General features: G+C 35.2%; 1 protein-coding gene across 24 annotated transcripts in view; it reads right to left on the bottom strand.

Annotated features, from left to right (window-relative positions):
- Positions 1 to 15,653, bottom strand: part of LOC136039286 (uncharacterized) — a 287,308-nt gene that overhangs the window by 89,471 nt on the left and 182,184 nt on the right. For 14 of the 24 annotated variants that reach the window (XR_010620405.1, XR_010620404.1, XR_010620407.1 and 11 more), the window contains 3 exons: positions 14,037 to 14,102; positions 9,582 to 9,713; positions 6,827 to 7,015 (listed from right to left, as the gene is read on the bottom strand). Coding sequence is in view for 12 of the 24 variants with exons in the window: in XM_065722888.1 (XP_065578960.1) it covers positions 6,827 to 7,015; positions 9,582 to 9,713; positions 14,037 to 14,102 (387 nt within the window). In the remaining 12 variants the exon portion in view is untranslated. The remainder of the gene's footprint in view (positions 1 to 6,826; positions 7,016 to 9,581; positions 9,714 to 14,036; positions 14,103 to 15,653) is intronic. The other 10 variants (XR_010620410.1, XR_010620413.1, XR_010620412.1 and 7 more) reach the window with 1 other exon arrangement.

Genomic DNA, 15,653 nt, shown 5'->3' with positions numbered 1-15,653 from the left:
ACGTTCATTGCCATTGTTTTCACCAAAATGTAGCCTTTAATGCACGGACCAGTGCTCCATTGAATCAAGCTCGAGGTTTCAACTTGCTTATATTGGGATTCGAAATTTAAACAGGCCCTTTCATGGGAATAGTTCAGACAGAAAATGAAAACGTTCCCGTATAAAATGGAAACCATGGGACAAGAAAACGATCATAGTCATTGTTTTCACCAAATCTAGCCATTAATCCAGGAACCAGTGCTCCATTGAATCAATCTTGGGGTATCAGCTGGCTTAAATTGGGATCCAATGGGGACTAAATTCAAAATTGTTGTTTGTTAATTCGGGTACTGTTTGAAAACTAATAAATAAAATTGACGAGGAAATATTAAGTCTCAGTGCATAAGTTGGAGAAGGCATCAGTTTCTTTCTCGGAAAAATTAGTGTTGACTTCTTCTTTCATAGCAAAGTGGTTATAGCAAATAATTATAACATTGGGAGCATTATCAGAGGCATCGCAATAGCGATGCCTATAGTAAAGGCAATACGGCTCCACTGTTTTATTATTATTTTTTTCAAGATGGCACTTCATATAGAAGGGGTCGTCGTATTAACTTGAAAGTGGTTCATTCGATTGGGAATCGCGAGTTCTAGTGCCCTTTTTGAGAGTCAAAAGTGATCGGAGAGCAATTAGCCCCCCCCCCTCCAACACTCTTTTTCCCCAAGTACATCCGATGAAAATTTTGAAGTAGCCATTTTGTAAATATGGTTCAAAGATCACATAACAGAAACTTGAGGGCCAACACAGTCCCCCAGGGCCCGGGTGCAGGCATAATAAGTTATGTCCTGGGGGAAAATATGGTTCTTATAGAAGGGATGCTCGCAAAAACTTCAGAAATTGCACACTAGATTGGAAATTAAAAGTTCTAGCTCACTTTTTTAAAGTCAAAAGAGATCAGAGGGCAAACAGCCTCCCCCCTCATGTCCTTTTTCTCCAATTGCATCAGATAACAATTTCGAGATCTACTTTGTTAAAAATAGTTCAAAGGTCAGATAACCAATCTCTGAGGTCGACCCCCCAGTGCCCGGGGCAGGCGTTGTGAATTATGCCCTGGGGGCATATAAGATTCTTATGGAAGGAATGCTCTAATATACTTCAGAGAGGGCTCATTTGATTGGAAATGGAAAGTAATAGTTCATTATTGATCATTATTGATTCAAAAGTGTTCGGAGGCAGCTATCCTCCCCCCCCCCACTCTTTTTTTCCAAATAAATAAGATACAAGTTTTGAGATAGACAATTTGTTAAAAAAATTTCAAAGTTCAGAAAACAAAATCTCCGGTGTCAATACTGCCCCAAGGGCCCTGGGGCGGGAGTTGTAAGTTATGCCCTTGAGGCATTTATGCTTCTTATGGAAGGGATGCTCGTATTATCTTCCGGAAGTTCACTTGATTACAAATTGGAAGTTGTACTAAACTTTTAATGAGTTAAAAGTGTTCAAAGGGCAGCTAGCCTCCCCATGCCCTTTTCTTCCATGTATCAGATAAAAATTTTGAGATAGCCATTTTGTTAAGAATAGTTCAAGATTCAGATAACAAAATTTTCTTTGTCGACAAAACACCCCCAAGCCCCTAATGCAGGCGTTGTAAATTATACCCTGGGGATATATATATCTATATATATATAAAAATAAGTTGTCTCTGTGTGTGTGTGTGTGTGTCGAGTGACGTCATGTTTGTGTGTCGACTGACGTCATGAAGTTAGTTGTCGTCATGTTTGTTATGAGGATGACGTCATTAAAGGTATTTAAGACATTCGTTCACGGAAAAATGTTTAATTGTAAAATGACTGAAGAACCTACAACGGCAACAGCCGAGGAAGCTGCTCAAAGAGTCTATGCCAAAAAACTTGCTGCTGATAGAGAAAGTAAGAAAAGAAAGCGTGCCGAGGAATCACAAGAACAGCAAGAAAACAGGCTTGCGGCTAAAGAACGCAAAATCGCGCAGTTAGATGAAAATCCACCTGGACAGCGAGAGTCAAAACATATCAAAACTGAAAATGATAGCGATGATGATTGGGTTTGGGATTTTGACTTGGATAAGGTCATCAATGCCTACCAGATTTAAGTTAAAAAAACAAAGGTTCGACGATATGTACTTCATAGTGACGCTGAAAAATAAAGAAGAAAAAGAAAACTGAAAAAAGAAAAAAGGTAAAAAACTAAAAAAAAACTAAAAAGAAAAAACACTCAAAGAGAAACTAAAGACCGGGACACAAATGACGACCGAGACAGAGGGAATATAAATTACGACCGGGAACCTCAAAGAGAAATTACAGACTGCGACACCCGGACACAAATCACGACCGGGACACAGGGAATATAAATGACGACCGGGACAAAGGGACACAACTACAACGGGGACGCCGGGGGCACAGGCGGGATATATAAATGACGACCGAGACACTGGGATTGTTCGAATAGAAATTACAGACCGGGACACCAGGACACAAATGACGACCGGGACACCGAGACACAGGGAATATAAGTGACGACCGGGACACTCAAAGAGAAATTACAAACTGGGACACCGGGACACAAATGACCACCGGGACACAGGGAATATAAATGACGACCGGGACACAGGGACACATCATTAGAATAATGAGGTATAGATCTGAATACGGATTGTTTTTCCCATGGACAATTATATGTTGCATGTTCAAGAGTCAGTAAACCTGGCAATCTATTTATATGCACAGACAATGAGACAGCAAAGAATGTTGTATATTCCATGTTTTACGTAGTTAAAAACATATATTTATATCTATCTCTATTCACAGGTGGGACACAGGGACACAACTACAATGGCGCGTAACTAATATGGCGCGTAACGACTTACGCGCGCGGGGAGGCTTGGGGGGGCGCGAAGCGCCCCACCAACTAGGTGTTGGGGTGGCGCGAAGCGCCACCCCAACATCTAGTATATATATATATATATATATATATATATATATATATATATATATATATATATATATATATATATATATATATATATATATATATATATATATATATATATATACATATATATATATATATATATATATATATATATATATATATATATATAGTTCTTGTGGATGGGATACTCGTAAGAACTTCAGAGAAAACTTATTTGTATAGAACCTAAAAGTTTTAGGTTTACTTCTGAGAGAGGTCAGAGGACAACTAACCCCCCTCCCTTCATGTCCTTTTCCCTCAAAGGCATCAGATAAAAATTTTGAGTCAGCCATTTTATTAAAAATAGTTAAAAGGTTAGATAACAAAAATCTTGGTGTCGACACGACCCCATAGGGCGCTGGGGCAAGCGTTGTAAGCTATTCCCTAAGGGTACATAGGGTTCTTATGGAAGGGATACTCTCATAAACTTCAAAAAGGTCTCATTTGATTGTTGAACGTTGTAGCTCAATTTTTAAGCATCAACAGTGATTGGAGGGCATCTAGCCCTACCCTCCACGCCCCTTTCTCCCCAAATACACCTGATAAAAATTTCGAGGTCTCTCTTTTGTTAAAAGTAGTTCAAAAATCAGATAACAAAAACTCCGGGGTCAACACAGCCCCCCATGGCCATTGGGCAGGCGTTTTAGGTTATGCCCTGGGGGCAGATCTGGTTCTTATATTAGAGATGCTCGCATAAACTCCAGAGAGGGGTTATTAATAGAACTTAATTATAAGTTCTAGTTCACTTTTTGAGAGTCAAAAGTGATTGGAGTGCAACTAGCCCCTCCCCCTCTATGCTTTTATCCCCCACATAAATCTGACAAAAATTTCAGATAACAATTTTGTTAAAAATAATTCAAAGATCGTAGAACAAAACTCCAATATTGATAAAACCCACAGGGTCATATGGCAGGCGATGTAAGTTATTTTCTGGGGGCAAATGTGGTTCTTATGGAAGGTAGGCACGTGCAAACTCCAAAATGGGCTCATTTGATTGGAAAAAAAAAGTTCTAGTTAATTTTTTCAGAGTCAAAAGAGATCGGAGGACAGCTAGCCCCCCTCCGACGCCTTTTTCCCCAAATACTTCAGATACAAATTTTAAGGTAGCAATTTTTTTTAAAAATAGTTCAAAGGTCAGATAACAAAAACTCCGGGGTCGACGAAACACCCAGGGCCCACTGGCAGGCGTTGTAAGTTATATCCTTGGGGCATGTAAGGTTCTTATGGAAGGGATGCTCGTATAAACTTTAGAGAGGGCTTATTTGATTGGAAATTGAAATTTTAGTTCATTTTTTCAGATTCAAAAGTGATCGAAGGGCAACTACCCCCCCCCCCCATACTAAGCATTTATCCTTAAATTCATAGCCCCCAGGGCCTGGGTGCAGGCGTTGTAAGTTATGCCCTGGAGGCGTATATGATTCTCATGGAAGTAATGCTCGTATAAACCTTAGAGAGGCCTCATTTGATTGGAAATTGAAAGTTCTAGCTCAATTTTTATGATTAAAAAGTGACCGGAAGGCAACTAGCCCCCCCCCCTTCCATACGCCCTTTTTCCCCAAATACATCCAATAAAATTTTTAGCTAGCCATTTTGTTAAAAAATAGTTCAAAGATCACATAAACATACTTCAGGGTCGATAAAACCGACCAGGGCCCCGAGACAGACGTTGTAAGTTATGCCCTGAGGGCAAATATGGCACTTATATAAGGGAATCCCGCATAAACGTCAGAGAGAGCTCATTTGATTGGAAATTAAAAGTTCTAGTTTACTTTTTCAGAGTCGAAAGAGACTCCATGCCATTTTCCCCCAAAACTCATCAGATAAAATTTTTAGATTGCCGTTTGGTTAAATTAGCTCAAAGGTCAGATAACAAAATTTCCTGTGTCGGCAAAACCCCCCAGGGCCCTGGGGCAGGTATTTTAAGTTATGCCCTAGGAGCATATAAGGTTCTTATGGAAAGGATGCTCATATAAACTTCAGAGAGGGCTCATTTGATTTGAAATTGAACATCGACACTTTTTAAGAGTCAAAATTGATTAGAGGGCAGCTAGTCCCCCCCCCGTGCTTTTCCCCAAATGCACCAGATAATAATTTTGAGATAGAAATTTTGTCTAAAAATATTCCAACTCGTATAACAAAAACTCCGTTGTTGCCACAGCCCCCAGAACCTGGGGGCAGGCGTTGTAAGTTATGACTTGGGGGTATATATGGTTCTTATGGAAGGGATGCTCGTGTAAACTTCACAGAGGACTCATTTGATTGAAAATTGAAAGTTGTAATTAACTTTTTAAGAGTCAAAAGAGCTCGTAGGGCAGTTAGCCCCCCCCCCTATCCACAACATTTTTCCCCAAATGCATCAAATAAACATTCTGTTTGAGATAGCCCTTCTGTTAAAAATAGTTAAAAGGTTAGATAACAGATACCCTGGTGTCGACAAGGACCCCCAGGGACCGAGGGCAGGCGTTGTAAGCCATGTGCTGGGGCATATATAGTTCTTATGGAAAGGATGCTTGTATCCAAAGGAAACTAGCCCCCCACACCCTAAAATTTTTAGATATCTGTTTTTTTTTAAATGTTTAAAAGGTCAGATAAAAAAAAAACTATGGTGTCGACATAACCCCCCAGGACCTGGGGGGAGGCGATATGGCTCTTATAAAAGGGATGCGTGTATAAACTTCAGAGAGGGCTCATTTGATTGGAAATTAGAAGTTCTAGTAGAATTTTTCAGAATCGAAAGAGATCGGAGGGCAACTAACCCCTCCCCCCCCTCCACCCCTGTTCTTCCCAAACCCATCCAATAAAAACTTTGAGATGACCATTTTGTGAAAAATTTAAACATCATATTTCAAGACTCTGTGGTAGACACAATCTCCAGGGTCTGGGGACAGGCGTTGTAAGTTATACTCTTGGGCCAAATATGGTTATTATAGGAGCAATAAAATATTACAATCAAAAACGAACAAAAATTAAGTAAGAAAATTTTCCGAAAATGAAGTTCTTCAAGGCCATTTTAAAGTTGAGATCAGCAGATACAAATAACAGTTAAAATTCAAACTCAAAAAGACCAGAAGTTACTATTGAAGAACAAATGAAACACAAAACGAACCGAAATTTTGATTTGCATATTCAATTGAACTTTTAAGGTTTAAGATTTGTTCATTGATTTATGTAATTATCTATTGTATGTTTGTTTGTACTTATTGTTTATTTAATTTCTGATCGTTTTAGGTTTTATTTATACTTCAATAGTAAATTTATTTTCTTTTTAAGCTTGATTTGCATATTCAATTCAAGCATTACTCGCTTTAAGATTTGTTCATTCATTTATTTTATTAATTGTTGTATATTTTTTGCTATGACTGTTTCTTTAATTTCTGTCATTTTGGTTTTCATTTATTCTTTAATAGTAATTTGTGGTCGTTTTGAGTTTGAATTTTAACAGATATTTGTATCTGCTGATATTAAGTTTAAAATGGCCTTTACTTTTCTTTGAAAAAATTATTTTTTAGGTTTTTTTTTATTAATAGCAAATAATTCTCCCGCTGCTGCTCATTTGGATCAAACTCTAGGAAACAGCTTGCTAGTTTCGAGAGCATTGACATCTAAATTCGAGATAGTAGAGATAGTAGTTTGTTAATTCCGATACCGTGTGAAAACTAATAAATAAAAAATTACGAGGCACTAGTACTTCTGCTTGTGTAAGATCACGAAGCTATCGATATTTTCAAGAACAAATAATATTTTGGACAATTGAACCAGATGGTTGCAACGAAGTCGCATAAATACGATAATTACGTAGATAATTACGTAGTAGTAATAACTATCATTAGGCAGCTTACATACCTGTATATTGTAGTGGTTCTCCATTTCTGAAGAAAACTAGAGAAGGGAACTTATAGATTTTAAACTTCTTGGCCAAGCCTGTATCCTCTGTTGTGACAAATTGAATACCATGGTCGTCTGTTTCGTCATCAATATTTTCTAGGTCATCCAATATGGAGTCGCATTTCTGACCCTCTTTGCAAGGCCCACCTTAAAAAAGAGAGAAAGCTATTTTTCCCATTTCTAAAGTATAATAAACAATTAATTGAATGGATGATACATAACGAAAGTAATGAAAACAATTATCATGGCATTAATCATGCGCAACATAACATAAAAACAAAAAAGATAGAGCACACCAGTGACAAGAGAAATGATAAGTTGATGAGAACATCAATGTTTCTATGTGCTTTGATGAAACTTCAGAAATGGAATATGGAAATTTATTTTGCCTAGGCTTTCTGCAAAGTGATAAGACATTCTTTATGTATGACAACCAAGATCTCTTCATTTTGTTGGATAGCACCTCCATCATTGCCCCCGTTAAAAACGGAGTTTTTCGGTGTGGTAGTTGAGATCAAGGGAGCATATCCACCGATAGCCTTTAAGAGAGATACTGGGACACTTTTCTCGGATACGCTTATGCTGAAATAATCATTTCGGGTCTTTATTATGTTGCTTTACAAAATCATATTTCGCAGCCTAACTGGATCTCTGATAATGTCGTGCCTGGGAAGGCATTATCCTTCTAAATAACTTAAAGTAGAATGCATTTTAAATTGAATATATGAACAGCCTTTCAATATCGGAATTTTTATTCACTTGTCGCTTCACGTTGCCTGAAAACTAGCCAAGGTTTGTTTTTTTAGGTTGTCCTATAGACTTTTATTTGTATTCCTATTTTTCATTCATAATTGTTCATTCAGGGTGGTTGAACGGAGGTCTTGATTGAGATATTTGTCTCATATTCTCTTTAATAACAGATTTTTCCACATTTTTTCCTCCATTACGTTTTCGCATTTTATTGTAGAGTAAATACAGCATTATTTAGGAGGGGCTCACAAAAGTTTTTCTCCAGGGCCCAGAATAAGCTCCCAGTGACTACAAATACACTTAAAGACCCAGCTTTAGGTTCAGATTTGAATTAATGCATAAGGAATGAAATACAGAAATACTAAAACCTTGCTGCCGTCTATATTTGAACTGTTTAACATAAAATCTTTAGATGGAAAGTTTTTACTTCACTTTTTGTTTCAATATTTTCTTCTTCTTCTTTTATGAGTCAAAATAACAAAGCCCATCAACTTCAGTCCAATAATTACACCGTAAAGAAGTCACAGTCTCTTAAAGAATTTACAAAAACCATCTATTAATTTTCTTCAAAACAGGCGAAAGATTTTGAGAAGATGATAACTTTTTTTTATTTTACATTATAGATTGTGAAACATTCCCGTGCTTTCTATCAATTCCTTAAGGTTCTGACCAAAAATATTCAAAATACATGTCAAAACTCGTTGAAGATCTTAGGAAGATCGGTTGAAGGTTTTCCTTCAACCGAATTTTTGTTAGAATTTAACTTAAGAATTTAACGCATTGAATATTTATCACTTCTCCAAATAGGCTTCAATCTATTGAAGGCACCTGTAGCTTGTCCAATTCTACGTTAGAACTCGGTCGAGATCTCTCCATCACAATCAATCCATCTACCCAGGCAGCTACCCAGCCATTTGATTTAGAGTAAGTATATATCTGATAATCAATATTCATGAAAAAAGATTTTTTATTTAAGAACTGATTTCAGAAGAGTTAAAATTTACCTTTTGTTTTGATACAAAATAAATAAGTAGACAAATAAAATAGAAAGTGCTATAGTTTCACATTTCATTTTGTGGATCATTATTTAGAAACGCACAGAAGACATCAAAGTGAAAACATTTTCTGTCCCCTGGACCTATCTTAGCTCTATTCATACTAAAAAACCGCGATTTCTAAGATCTTTTCTATTATTTCAAAATTTAGAATATTTTAGGACAGTACCATATTTCTGCTAACATTGCCACGTCGGATCTTGAAAATAAATCGGCAAAACTAATTAGTTAAATCTGACAACGCTTTTCGTCTGTAAAAACTCAAAACTAACAAACTTTTGACTCGAAAAGATAACTACACAGGGTCAATCTATAATTTTTTTTTTTTATTTTTTGGGGGTTGAGGGTCAAAAAAGAATATTTTTCGGGGAGAAAGGGGTTGAATTTTTTTTAAATGTATCAAAAATTTGTTTATATTCATTTTTGTTACGTTTTTTATAAGTCGGACAGAGATTTCGGGGGGGGGGGAGGATTCAAACCCCTAATCCCCCTGGATACGGCCTTGTTACTACACCTTCAAAGAAAAGCTACGCTTTTTTAAACTCTTTCGCGTCATGTATTTTCACACTACTTTTTGCTGATTGTTCATTTAAGATTTTTTTTTTGTGCCGGCTGCCATCACAAACACTATACTATCTAAACTATAAACCATGCTATCTTTATGAAGATTTTTTTAGTCAAAATTTTAATTTCCGATTTTTCCTTATTTTTTAAGGCTTATTTGGTTTTTAAGCTTAAAATTGACCTGCTCAAGCAATTGTATTTTAATTTCAATTTCTTTGGTACTCTAAGACAAACTATAAGAGAAGCTAAAGACTGATGGAAATATAAAGAAATTTTTTCAGGATCTTCACTGAAAAACTGCTTCAAAAGATTGTTAATGTGCACTAGGTAGAAATTTTGCTTACTAAAATAAACAACAACGTATTCATGTTTTTCAATTATGTCGTCCAGGAGCTCATCGGTAACCTCTTCAATTGTATCGGAGTTTCGTTGATGTAATAACCAATCCAAAACCTCTTCTTCGTTGGTCAAATCACCTTCAAGACAAAATAAAATTATGAAATAGGTAGAATTATTGGTATTCGCCAAGTAACTGCTGAGTTCAAGTAGCTCTGTTTTTGTTATCTTCTTTCTTCTTCTTTTTTTTGGGGGGGGGTGCATCTTATTCATAGTGATGTTCTATGATCAAGTATGTTAAGCTGTTTGACCATTGATAGATTCCACAAGTGGTTGGTGACTACAAGTTTTAAAAACTCAATAGTTTTTTTCGAGGGCAGCGCGAGTAAAAAAGGACTATAGCTTATTTTTGGCGAGATGCAATAATTAAATGTGGTGGTCAAAAGTCGGTTGCGGTGACTCAATGGCATTTGGATTCATGGCGTAAATTTCAAAAGGAATAAACAACTGAAAAATAAGTTTGTACTTGCTTGAATGTTATTAGCATCCAGCTAATTGTGAAGGGACAGTGGCATCGTTGGGGGGGAGGGGGTAGATTTACCCCAATAATTTTAATGATTGGAGAATTATCAAGAAATTGGAGAGAAAATATTAAGTAACTTTAAAATTGTTGCTCATTATAAGTTTCAACTTCGTTCTTTACTTCAAGCAGATATTTTTTCTTCTAATAAAACCATCCTCGGTTTAATACAAAAAAAATGTGAAAAACAGGGGTCCATTACACTTTCCAATATATTCCATAATAATGTTAATACAAATATACTGCCTTCAAAACCCTACCATCAAGTAAATAGATAAGCGTAGATAATAGCGAAATTGCGAAAATGTGCTACGGTGCCTTTATTCTGCCACATTTACTCCCGTCAAATTGTTTTCCCTGATAGGTAAGGGTCCTTTACTTTCTAAAATATATCATTTAGTATAAGGTTTCTTGTTTTAAAACTTTAAAAATAGATATGAATACACCCTCTACATCTGCAAATAGCTCAGCAACGGAATCAATGAAAAACAAGAAGCCATTGAACACAAGGAATTTGTTAATTGAAAAACATGAAAAGAAATCATTGAAAAGGAAAATAAAACTTAGTGATTTTTATAATAATATTCATGCTATAGCTAGATAGATCAAATCAGTTTTAATTTAGTTATAGAAGTTAGTAGGAGAGGGATTAGCTCCAGGAACCATCTAATTGTTTTAATTTGTTACTTTCAATATTTAAATCAAAACTTCAATATAGCTCCTAATTCTCTTATTTGCAATTGAAACACATATTGAGCGCTGATAACGTCCTGTTCCTTGTATTTTGGACTAACATACTAACCCATAAATGTAGAGCTGCCTCTATGTACAATACCATGCTGACTTATCAGTATTTTCACTTTTCTAAATATTTCTTGTAACCAACACTAAAAAAAGAATTGACATAAAGGTGCTGAGGATTATTCCTGTTATTAGTTGTATTTACGCAACACCAGCGCTACTTGGGTGACATTTATCTTTGCATCAGCATGCTGTACGAAATGTTCAACTTTCAAAATGTACGAAAGTGGGACACTTGCAGTTCCTTGTGTTTTGGACTCACATACAAACCCATATATGTAGAACTGCTTCTATGTACAATATCATGCTGACTTATCACTATTTTCACTTTTCTAAATATTTTTTTAACCAACACCAAAAAAAAAGAATTGACATAAAGGCGCTGAGCATTATTCCCGTTATTAGTTGTATTTTATACAACATCAGCGCTACTTATGTGACATTTATCAGCCTGCTGTGTGAAATGTCTGCTGAAAATGAGACAAAGTGAATCCAAACAATATATGTATATTTTTCTCACAATTTAGAAATCTCATGCTCACAAATAAGTAGTGCCAACTCATCCTCTTTATCTATTGTTATCAGTTTTAATAGGCAGGACTGGGAGACCCATCTTCACTTGACGAAGGGAATTTTAGACATAAAAACTATGCAATGCCCCTCCCTCTAGAAATGTATACCTCCGAAACTCTGATTGACAGAAAAAACTTTTGTGCAGTTTTCCTAGATTTCGTTTCTTTTTAAGAATGATACAGAGGAAAAGGTAATTTTCCGCTTGTTTTTTTCATAGGACAACTTTTTGTTATTTTTTATTATAAAAAATGAAAAAAAAACAACCCATAGTGCAGTTTTTGGGTGCCAAGTGTCACTTAATAATTGCCTGATAAAGTCAAATTTATAAAGAGCGTTTAAATATAAAAATTAGTTTATAAACGAGCCCATTATTAGGTCTCTGTGATGCCCGTGTGCCCTGCTCAGCCTTTCCATTCCAGAAATGCCACCCAAATTGCGCTTTTAGTGTTTCATGTGTCACTTTATGACGGTTTTATTGAGTCTAAGATATAAAAAAACGATAAGATGTGAGAATTATCTTTTATGGGTGCTTAAACAGCTCTTTATGTTGTTTCAGCACCTCAATAGTGACGAAGAAAAATAAGAGGACATATCACTGCTACCCATAAAAAAAGTGATTTTTTCTTTCTGTTCAATAGGGAGGGGGGCTGCAACTTTCCTGTATACGGTTTCAACAATAGTAATTTAAAGGGTGGACTTTTTGATTTGCTAAGACGTCATTTTCGAATAACGTGCAACTGAATGGCGCAAAGCACGGGACTGTTGGAAAAATTCTTAGCAATCAAGTAAAATACTGTTAATCCCGAGTCTCTTCCTCTTAAATATTTAAGAGTGTTCAAAAGCGGTGACCAATCGAACTGGTTTTACCCGCGATTTTAGAAATACATAATAACTCTATGGGACTATTACATATCCCCATATTGGATTTTTATTCGCTATAAGCATTATTTCGAAAGAAAAATAAAAATATAATATGTCAATATTATTTTCTTTAATTCTGTTCTTACATCTGAGTATGAGTATGTATAAATACATAAAACTAAAAAAAGTAAGTACTAGTTAGTTATTATAAGTTAAATCATTAAAAATGTTTATTTTGCTATTAGAGTGTATGCTTTAATCCACTCTTTCATTTAGTTTCTGCAAATCAATCTCACTTTTAGCATGTGGTGCAGCCTAGCGTCCGCCATGCTTGATTTTGCTTTGACTTAGGTCAATTTCATTTTCAAAGAAAGTCATTCGCAGGTTAAGTTAAACCAAAAACACTCAAAAATTTTGTGCCTGACTATTCAAGTTGGAAAATTTCTATTTTGTTATAAAATCTGTTTTTGATTCTAGTGTTTTAACAATATCGTTTAAAATCAAAATAAATTTTCCCATTTTTTTAACACATTGGTTTCACTATTGTGACCATTACATTTGGTGAAAGGGAAACGTACCTCTCAGGCCAGAAAAACATTCGAGTTGGGCCAACCGATATCGGGTCGACTACCTTTTATATAACATTCTATTCTTTTAAGCAGAGTTTCAAAGCATCAGTCTGATTTTTTTTTTTTTTTTTTTGAACGAATATGCACTACACAGTTGTATTTTTTCCTTTACCAAATTTGAATAGTCAAGGTACTAAGGTAAACGATTAAGGCTTTTGGGTTTTGATGGGTTTTCGGGTTTTTCGGCTTTTGGTTAAGACTTTTGAATCTTAGGGTAACTCAAGGAAAAATTGACGATTGAAGAAAAATTGAAGAAAGATTACTATTTTATACTATCGTATTAAGAAATATCTTCCTACTTAGACTACTAGTTAATTTTTCTGACATTTGTGCAAGCTACTCACATAAATCCTTAAGCGTGTGTCAGAAAAGGTTCAAAATGACAATTTTAAACCATAAAAATGGTGTGAAATCTGGTTGTTTCATTCCTATGAAATAGAAAACCAGTAAAAAAAAACTGAAAAGTTGTTGATTCGCAATATTTTTTAAGCTTTCTGTGGTTTAAAGTTAAGATTTTACGGCATTAGTTTGCCATGATATTCAAAGCTGCTGAAAGTACAAGTGTCACGACTATCAATCTCTTTTTTCAGGAAACTCCATTTAATCTGCAAATATGGACTAACTATTTACAAAAAGGAAAAAATGGCGCAAATTCTGCTAATTAATTGTTTTTGTTATTACCATAGGATTCACTACCCCAGGTTAAACAAACTGACGAAAATGACAGTTGCCTTAAGTCACTTGGCGGCGTATTTTTGTCTTGTTCCATTTGCTTGTAATTCGACTTAGACGAGTGTTAAGGTACTAGTCTTATTTGCTGCTTGATGTCCTACCCATATTTTTTTTTCAAAAAAGGGTATTAGAGAGGTAGAAGGAAACCACTCATAAGCAAATACTTGAAAATAACTGTCAAAATGAGCAGCAGGGAAGCATTAAACCAAAGCTAAGGTAAGTTAAGGAATTCACGAGAGGTGGGAAATTCGTTTTTACCGTTGTATTTTTGGTAAAAACTTTCATACCATTTTCGTGTGCCTTTTTTTCTTCCAAAAGAGCATGTAATACCTCTTGCTCATTGTGTAGATCACCTGTGAAATATCAATTCATAGATTAAAGCATTTTATTGTGGCATTTAAGCTTTTCGAAAACCAAAAAGACTAGCTCCCTTTTAGAAGTGTTTGCAACACTTACCTTTGTATGTTTTAAGTCGCTAATGTTAAAAATAAGAAAAAAAAAGTCTGGCAGAATAATTTTGTAGGCGCTAATCAGACAAATACCAAAATAATATGTGGTCCAACATATCTTTATACAAAAAAGATAAAGATAAACCACAAAAGAAAATATTGTCGACCAGGTGAAAGGTACGTTGGTCTCAGGTGGTGGTTCGTACTTTGTTCCAATTCCTTAAGAATGATTCCTCAATCACAAAGGCCGCTTAAAAAGAATAATAGCTGTTTTGAAAGTACAAAAAAAAATTGCGTAAAGAGTGAGGTATTGACGAGGGAGCGAACCCCCTCACATACGATATAATTTCTGTTTGTTTTAAGTTTTAATGTTGCTCCTTACTTTCACTTGAGAAACTTGTTTTTTTAATTTAATTTCAGATCGTTTTAAATACGATCGAAAATTCCCCAATGAAAATTTCCTCCATGGAAAGACTTTTGAGCCGGATCGCTTCCAACTCAGAGTTCGTTAGCACGAACTGTTTGACATTTTCTCGCAGACGTCCCTGAAAATGACTATGACCATTGTGTTACGCCCAAGGCCGGATTGTAAGCTTTGACTCTTCTAGGCCCCTCCGGCTTTGCAAAATTTTTGGGAAAATCACCATAAATACGGAATTAGCGGAAGCATTCAACAGAGAGCCACTGATGAGCCAAAATTAATGAAGGAGAGAGGCGATACTGAACTCTCAGCTGCCATTCTAGGGAGATCCCTAGACCCACGCCTAGTGGGCCTATTGGTAAATTCAGGCATGCTTATGCCTATAATATGGTAAAAAGAAATTTTACACCACCTGTTCAACGTAGTTAACTTAATTTACTACTTATCTCACTTAAAACTTGCGATTGTTTTGCAAAATTTTTGAAATTACAAAATTATTTTCGACCCTTTACGTCAAAATATGTTACTTTTTATTTGGAACTGAAAAACAATGCACCTGGCTATATAAAATTTATGTTGTAACCAAAGTTCAACCTTCAAGAGATTTTTGGGTTCAACTAGTTTTGTTCGGGTTATATTATCTTTCTTACATTTTTGCCGTTTCTTTCTTTTATGTTTGTGGAGGAAAAGGAGAACAGCATTCTGTATCATTAAGGATTGATAAAATGATAAAATTAAAAAATTAATAAAATGATAAAATTAATTCTTCGAGAAATAAAATTAAATAGTATTGTATTTTTACACAATATTATATTTAATTAGTTAGTATTTATGTTATTGATCAAAACTATGTAATTTAAGAGAATTGTTAATTTTAATTTATATAATATCAATTTCTTTTTGACAAATTAAAAGGCCCTTTTCGCAGTTGATTACAGTTTTTGACTTTTGTATTTTCAAAACGATTAGCATATATTGATACAAAAATCTCATATATCCTATCCAAAATTGAAGTTTGAAATCCTACAAGAAGC

This window comes from Artemia franciscana, chromosome 19 (assembly GCF_032884065.1).
Source record: "Artemia franciscana chromosome 19, ASM3288406v1, whole genome shotgun sequence".
Lineage (NCBI taxonomy): Eukaryota > Metazoa > Arthropoda > Branchiopoda > Anostraca > Artemiidae > Artemia > Artemia franciscana.
Note: the sequence above shows the minus strand (reverse complement) of the source record. Positions and strands in the feature narration are given on the sequence as shown.